The sequence below is a fragment of the Oratosquilla oratoria genome, unplaced genomic scaffold (genome assembly GCF_046742065.1).
Source record: "Oratosquilla oratoria isolate Oo_2021 unplaced genomic scaffold, ASM4674206v1 SCAFFOLD111, whole genome shotgun sequence".
In the NCBI taxonomy this organism is placed as follows: Eukaryota; Metazoa; Arthropoda; class Malacostraca; order Stomatopoda; family Squillidae; genus Oratosquilla; species Oratosquilla oratoria.
The window spans coordinates 122,246-131,000 of record NW_027467468.1 but is presented as its reverse complement, the minus strand read 5'-3'; the positions used below and the strand labels follow the sequence as shown (position 1 = coordinate 131,000).

At 35.2% G+C, this 8,755-nt stretch overlaps 1 protein-coding gene across 1 annotated transcript; it reads right to left on the bottom strand.

Moving 5' to 3' along the window:
• Positions 1-2,395: 2,395 nt before the first annotated feature.
• LOC143022524 (uncharacterized) lies at positions 2,396-4,444 on the bottom strand. Its single transcript, XM_076180780.1, has 2 exons — positions 3,987-4,444; positions 2,396-3,849 (listed from the first exon to the last, which is right to left on the bottom strand). Exons 1-2 carry the CDS (start codon positions 4,192-4,194, stop codon positions 2,396-2,398), a joined length of 1,662 nt encoding a protein of 553 aa, XP_076036895.1. The 5' UTR covers positions 4,195-4,444.
• Positions 4,445-8,755: the final 4,311 nt, after the last annotated feature.

Here is an 8,755-nt window from a genome sequence, read left to right as displayed (position 1 = left end):
ACCTAAGCAAGAAGCTGTAATGATTATAATTTATTTTATATTATTTGTTTTTGTTTTGTTATCTTTTGTCTGATTTTCATTTATTATTAGTTATATGTCAATTTATTATCATTTACTATTTACCTGTTTGTTTATTATTTAACTATACCTATGCATTTATTTATGTATTCTATTTGTTATTTACATTATTATAGTTTTTTATTTATTATTCTATTATGATTTTTTTCGCATCCGACCTAGAAATGGACCAATAGGTCTCCTGTCGGCATGCTCCGCCTTTGTAATCCTTTGTAATACACACACACACACACATATATATATATATATATGTATGTATATATATACATTTCAACAATGTATATATATATACATTATTTATTTATACCTCTTATACATTATTTATTCACCTCTTGTTTACTTACTTATCTAAGTACCAATTCCTTGATTTATTATAAATTAAATTTTCATATTCTCATTAATTAATTTCTTTATTATCTCAGGTATTATTATTCCTTTATTAGTTCATTTATTCGGCTGGAAGTCACTTCAGCAGCATAGAACTACCTCTCGCTCGGATATACAACTTTTATTGAGATTTATATAAAACTTTATTCCCAATAGTATCAACTTATAACTTTGTCCTCAGACGAAGAGAGCATACATCATTAACGCATTATGTGTTAATACGAGTATTTTGGTCACTTGCCTAAGGGAATTTCAGATTGTATATATTACTGTGTATATGTTTTAATGATAAAGTTTATCTAAAATCCATGGGTATGTCATCGTCATCAAAGGGTCAAGTCAAGCAACAAACCTATGTCAGTCCACGAGCAGTCTCATTCATTTTCCAAAGTGAGGTCAATACCCTCAGTTCAGGATTAGCTCTGCAATATAATACTGCATATACAGATTCACGTTTTAGTGATATTGTGTACCTGCTTATATATAAATGGAGGGATTACGTTATCAGAAATGAATGTTATAAATCCTAGTTTACTCTCTAGAATATCTAGGGGCACACATTTAAAACCAAACAAACTTCTACGTTTATAGTAATTTCATTTTATGATATACTATTATATCAAAGGTAATTCATGATTACTAGCAAATGTTAGTTTACTGTCTAGAATTTATCGTACCGTCCATGTAAAATTAGACCAAATCTTTATTCATGTAGGAGTGAAATATTTATAATCATTGTAATCAAATATTCATTCAACTGCAGAACTGATATAAAAATGTGTATAATGTATTATGATATCTTAATATTCATTCATATTACTAAAATTGTCTTGTTTGTCACATAGAAGGATAATTCTAATTTTCATCAATACATATATCAAATATATGTTACTCTAACATGCATTTGATTAAGTATCATACACCATACAAGCGATACCTCTGAAGCTATGTATTAACTTTGCATACTACTTAAGCTTTCAACAAACATATTGGAATGGTTGTCATTGTAATTCTATTACGCTCATCAGTTCACACTAAGACATTTGATCTTATAGTGTTCATTTAAATGAGTTTGTCATCGATCAAGATTGCGTTCTTGCTAGCACCAGATAATCCGATTTAGAATAAGTTAAACTCTGGACTGTTTAAGGTAACTATCTCGATGAAATCATCTTAAAACTTTACTACGAACTAATCAAATTTGAAAAGATTCTATTCTGGCTAATATCAGTCGATTTGATTAATTTCAGAAGAATCTCTGGGCAGTACAGTTTTAGAATAACTTACTCCTTTTCATGATTTTGACCTGGATAACGCTTGGAAACCATACTCAGGTTAGGGGAACCTTTATACAGCCAGTGTTAATTGTGTGATACATTCCTTTACGCTTTGCTATTGTACATTTCGACTAAGTTTACAAGCATACATGCACCCAGTTATGTTCCCCCATGTTCATGCACTTCATAACCATAGTGACTGCACTGTAAAAGTAAAATACGGCATCCGCACAACACACAACTCTCTCTTCAATAATGGTGGTGAGGTGAGGTGAGGTGAGGGCAATAGTTTGTCAGCAATAACCAGCGCTTCTATCACCGGGGACAATGCTGTACCTATGAGATGGCGTTAAAGTGGTGGAACATTATATTTGTGAAGGGTAGTATTAATTCACCGTGTAACAAAGGTTTTGTCTTTGAGTTGAAACTGTTATTTCCTAATTGCCTATGTCCAGAATACATGAAAAAATACTTTTATTCATTTCTAATTTTGCTCTTGTGTTCAGGATAATGATATTTATGAAATTTACATATTCTCATAGGGACAAAGTGGTATATTGGAAATTTGATTTGAACAAAACAAACACAAAACGATATAATGCAATAATAGCATTTATTTATTCTAGATTTACAATAGAGAGACAATAGACACATTAGAAATGAGTAGTTCTTCTAGATTTACGCTTATACTGTAGATTACTTTCACGAATCTGCCCCCAAATATAGTCTCCCATCATATTTTCATTATAAGACCCTTGGTAGCGGCGTTCAAATTCCAAAATGTCCTGATGGAAGCGTTCGCCTTGCTCCTCAGAGTACGCTCCCATGTTTTCCTTAAATTTATGAAGATGGGCGTCAAGGATATGCACTTTGAGGGACATCCTGCAACCCATTTTGCCGTAGTTTGTCACCAAGGTCTCAACAAGCTCCACATAGTTTTCGGCCTTGTGATTCCCCAAGAAGCCAAGAACTACTGCAACAAAGCTGTCCCATGCTGCTCTCTCTGTCCTTGTGAGTTTTTTTGGAAACTCCTTGCACTCCATTACCTTTTTTATTTGTGGACCAATAAAGACACCGGCTTCAACTTTCGCTGCAGACAACTTGGGGAAGACATCTTGGAGAAATTTGAAAGCTGGAGACTCTTTATCTAGAACTCTGACGAATTGCTTCATAAGGCCCAGTTTTAAGTGTAGTGGAGGAAACAGTACTTTTTTGGGATCCAACAATGGCTCCCATTTTACGTTGTTCTTCCCCACACAAAACTCGGTTCGCTGTGGCCAGTCACGCTTGAGGTAGTGTGACACGGTATCCCTGCTGTCCCAAAGGCAAAGATAACAAGGATACTTGGTAAAGCCGCCTTGGAGACCCATTAGGAAAGCCAGCATTTTGAAGTCTCCTATAACCTCCCAACAGTACTCTCCATATTTCAAGGCATCTAACAAAATCTTGACACTGTTGACAGAGTGGGCGAGGGGAAGAGATGGGTACACATTCCCGTTATGAAGCAGCACTGCTTTGAGGCTCCTACACGAGCTGTCGATAAAGAGTCGCCACTCTTTGGGGTTATGGGTAATTCCAATTGCCTTAAACAGACCGGTCACATTGTGGCAAAAGCAAAGCCCATCTTGACTAGTGAAAAAGCTTGAAAAATGCTGGTGACGCTTTCTCTGACCTGATATGTGCACACTCTCATCTAGCAAATTCCACTGCTTGAGTCTCGACGTCAAAAGCTCGCCATTTGACTTCGTGAGGCCAAGATCTCTGATGAGGTCATTGATGTCTTCTTGGTTGGGGTAGTATGGATTTCTGTCATCAGTTGCGTCTCTGAACTCTGGATCAGTGTCTTCATGCTCTTCTGAACTACTATTCTTTTGTAAACACTGCTGCTCTCTCATGGGAGGAGTGGGTACGGGGAGCTCAGAGCAGTGTGGCACTGGCGCAATGGATGACAGAAGATCAGGATATATGATAGCAGGCGCATTTTTGCCTCCTCGACGTTTGGAAGGGTCTACCATACAGAAGAAGCAATTGCTTGAGTGATCAGTTGGTTCCCTCCAAATTCGGGGGACTGCAAATTTCATAGCTCTGTTTTCCCCTCTGTACCAACCTGTAAAAAGCAGAATGAAAACACAAGTATAAAAATAAAACAAATAAATTTTGCTATAAACTATTTGTAAATAAAATTATATATATATATATATATATATATATATATATATATATATATATTAGGTTTTTTCTTACCTTCCAGAGTTCTTTTGCAGAGATCGCAGGTGAAATGAGGTGCCCAAAGTTTGTCCTGATCCCCAACAGGCATGCCGAAATATGCTTTGTAGGCCTCGCGCATTTTTGGTGATCTTTCCAGAGAGTACTTTTTAGCTCTAGTTTTGATAAACTCGCCACAGACGTAGCAAAATGCGTCTGGCGGATGCTTACAACCTCTTGACGCCATGCTGAAAGAAGGCAGATAGGAATGACTGATGACGAACGAATTGTCTACGCAGAGACGGCTAGAAGTAAACTGACCCGTTTAGCATACGTTCCCTGCATTTATACTGCCATCTACGTTGCAAGAATGTTCTAGAAGTTTGTGGAACGTTTCGAAAGAATTGTTTTGAATGTTCTGGAGTCATCCAGAAAATTCTTTAATTTTTTTTTCCACCATATTAGTGCGGAATTTGTTTGAATTGTTGGGGATAATTGAAACTAGCCTATTATAATAGGCTAGTTTAAAAAAATCGCTGGCCAGTCTAGAATAATCAAAGTTTTAAGAGAATAATCATTATTTTCTTAACTTTGTAGATAAAAGGAAATAGAAAATAACATTTATTGACCAAAGACAGAAAAAAGTCAAAATTTTGTAACGTGTTATATATATATATATATATATATATATATATATATATATATGTATATATATATATATATATATATATGTACATATATGTATATACAGTATATGTATATATATGTATATATATATGTGTATATATATACATATGTTCATATATATATATATATATATATATATGTATATATATATATATTAGTGAAGATTAGTCTCTTGCCACAAGAGAATACTGAATGATTTGGTCCATATGGACTTACTAAAGTTCCTAAACTATCGCCTGTATAAAGCAATACCTCATAAGAGCGAATGTAAACGGAATCCTTATTTTCACATACAATATATACTCATAAAAGTGAATGTTCAACCTTACCTGAGAGTCTAATATCAACCTTCATTACATCTTAATGACCTTAAAAGGTACTACACAAAGGGGGAAAAGAAAACCGCTACCGTTTCTCTGCGTGTTGTGAAAGGCGAGAGGATGATGTGGAGTAATGGGGTTAGATACTGTTTTCATATTGACTTTCCGCATGAAATCAAAACAAAAGCACGCTATGACTCCCAGCCCCTTTATGAAAGGAATTGAAACCTTTGTGTATGTGTGTATATATGGCGATGAAACAAGTAATGTGATGTAAGGTACTTCAATGATAACATTTCATATTATATTAACTTATCAAGCTGCTTGCTCATGGAATTGACGCAAGATATATAATAATTAATTATAGAATTGCTTTGATATCGTCATGTAAGTTTACCTCAAAAGTAGAGTAAAATGTAATAGAATGAAAATAGCACAAAAATAATATTTGTTATTGTACGGGTCTTACATCCTGTACATCCTGATAGAAATTCATGTTTTACTGACACTGCGATACGGTACAAGAAATTTATATCCAGATGTTGTTCAAATAGTCCAGGAAGCCTCTCTTGACTGTACTTAACTTATTTTGTTTTCCTTGTTTCATCATGAGACTTAATGACCCACTGTTGGAGAATGAGATAAGATGGACAGAATATCTGTATATTTCGACCACTATCTGTGATCCTCTTCAGCAGATAGTGGTCGAAATATACATATTTTCGGTTCATCTTATCTCATTCTCCGACAGAGGGTCAATGCGTCTCATTTTACAAATGTGCTACTACATTATACCTTCCTAATTGTTTCATCATATATTTTGCATACTTACCCTGTTTAAGATCGCAACCAACTTTATTGGTCTTATCAAGACAAACACCAGAAGACTTTATTCACCTGCGAAGAACAATAACTTCTAAAAGAATTAAACTTCATTTTGTTCAACCCGTTAAGGATTAAAATAATCTATGTGTTTTATTCTGGATAACACTAAATCTTTCTATCAGTTGGAAAGGGATATGTGTTCTAGTTCGTAATATTCTTTTAGAAAGATCACAACACGCAATCAGAGCGAAAAAAGATAAAGTACACTACCATGGTGCGAGGGTAAATATGCTAATTAAATAAATGATCAGCCCCCCACCCCCCCACACTCTCTCACCCTCCATGAACGTAACAATTTACAATGTTTAGTCTTAATTTCAAACGAATTTCAGGGTCTCTATTCAACACCACCACCACAACTCTTGCCACCACCATCACACAAATTTCTATGCAAATTTCCACCACAATGATTACCACAGTTCTGGTTCCCTTCTGCTCCCAGTGCCAACACACTAATTAGGCCCAGCGCCAACATTACCTCGGCCTACATTAGCCTACTCAATTAAGGTGCCTGGCCCAAACTGAATGAAATAGAGATATAAATGGGATATTGATGCCTAACTGCTTTAAGCATGTTGTCCTTTAATGATTTTATCCTGGCGATCGCTGAGTAATTTTATTCGGCTCAAGAAATGCCATTGCACTATTTTCATCATCTCTCTTGACATGGAGAAGCTCTTCAAGTATTTTATTCTGGTTTGCTTCAGACGATTTTAACATGGAAGAGTGTAAAAGGAATTAAGATATACCGTGTTTAATTGAATCGATCAAGACCTTTGGTTCCTAAGGCCGCCTACTTGATGGATACATTCCCTTGAATTAATGTATAACACATTGATAAGGATGGCTGCAGCTTTATTCCTTTCTCGTTCCTGTACAAGTAAATAAAACAATATAGCGTTGACCTCGGCCCCTCTCCAAGATTTAAAATTATAGTTTTTATCAGGATCTTCCAACATTCAAATATTACCCATCATCCGAATAACATTAACTAAAATTGGTCTAATTGAAATGTTCAACTCATGTCATATTCCTAATAGCTATATTTGAGATATTCTTTGCTATATAATTTATTTTATAATTTTTAGTTCAAGTAAGTGCTACGGCTACCTTATCATGATCCATATTGTATTAAAACAATCTAAATATATATTAAGGTCCTACGTAGGATAGTTCCCTTATAATGGAAATTATATTTTGTAAGCAAAATTGTTTTTAAAGTACTACGGCTACCTAATCATGATCTATATTGTATTAAAACCATATAATTATATATTACGGTCCTACGTAGAATAGTTCTCTTATAATGAATATTATATTTGTAAGCAAAATTGTTTTAAGAGCTCAACAATGAAATATATATTTGTATGACTCCGGTATACCACTGGTAAGGTGGTATTTGGTAAGTTGGTTTCATCTCGAGTAGAACAGTAGGTCAATAAGAGGTTTAAGTTAAGCTGTTTCACTGAAAAGATCAGATTAATCGAGAGAGGCTAGACTTATTCAGTTAAAGGAACTATTGAGAAAGGTTCAACTTATTGAGTTAAGAAACTGCTCCCGAATCTGAATAAAACCGTATGGCGTTCATTTGAGTGTTATTCACAAAATAGTAATCAGATTAAAAACAATATCGCTTTGCTGTAAGAGACGGTTTAAGTATACTTTTCTCTGACTGACGGTGAGTGATCTAATTCGTTTATAGTACTCTTCCTTGGTCTAAATAAAACCTTTTCTATAAATTTATGACATCAGTGTTTTATTCTTCAAAATGTCCTGCATTTTTATTCAGCTGTGACAAACCTCTCCCCATAGAATGCCTGCTGATGTTCAGTCCTTCATCTAATCTAATTTTATATATACCAGACGATTTTATTCACCAGGAGTCTTTGAATATGAATAGACATGCACACACACAAACACACACACACATATAAACACACACCCACACACACACACACACACACACACACACACACACACACACACACACACTTTCAACGAACGGACGGCTTGAAGAGCGTTCTGAAGAAAAGTGCAGATTGTGGATCCCAACGCAAAGAGAAGTGCCTTTTTGTATTTACAGGGTGGGGGGAAATTGCTCGTGGGGTAGTGGGAAAGTAAAGAAAGAGGAGAAGGGGAGGGATTGCTGGGAAAATGGAAGGTAATGAGGAAGTAGAGGACTTGGTCCAAACAGACCGCCGTAAAGTAAACAAACGACCACAAGACGAGCTGGAGGACGACGGAATGTCTAATAAGAATGTAAAGATTAGAAGTATAGATAGGAACAATACAGTAGAAAGTGATGAGAATATTTTCAAGGGATTTAAAGAGAGTGGGGGGGACACAAACCCCCCCCCCGACTGACAAGACTAGAGAAGAAGGTTGATAAGGTGATCGAGGACTTCGAGAGTAGGTTAGGTCATATGAACACCATTTTACAAAGGGTTGAAAGATTGGAAGAACTGGAAAAGGCGAATAAAAACTTAACTGATGAAATAGAAGACCTAAAAAGACAGTTAAGAGAGGTAAAGGTGGAGAATGAGGAATTGAAGAAGAATAGTAAAGAAAACAGAGAAACGATAGCTAAAGAAAGTAAAAATTGGAAGAAAACCCAAGAAGGAAATAAGGTTTCATTCACTGACATAGTCAAACAGCAATTGAAAGAACATACTGAAGACTCAGTTATTAAAGTGATGAGACAAAAGGAGAATATAGTAAGGGATTTAGCAGACAAGAAGAAATGTATAATTATATTAGGAATGGAAGAGAAACACAACACAGATAGAACCACAAGAATCAAAGAGGAAAATGAAAAAGTAAGCCAATTACTAGAGTCAGTTCAGGAAGATGAACCAGAAATTATGAAACAAATCGAAGAGAAATTTAGACTCGGAAAGTATAGCACAGACAAGACCA

Bases quoted from the DNA above. Each gene is read 5' to 3' on its own strand.
- LOC143022524 (XM_076180780.1), bottom strand. From the start codon at position 4,194: ATGGCGTCAAGAGGTTGTAAGCATCCGCCAGACGCATTTTGCTACGTC. The intron at 3,850-3,986 runs GTAAGAAAAAAC...TGCTTTTTACAG, and splicing joins CTGCAAAAGAACTCTGGAAG to GTTGGTACAGAGGGGAAAAC.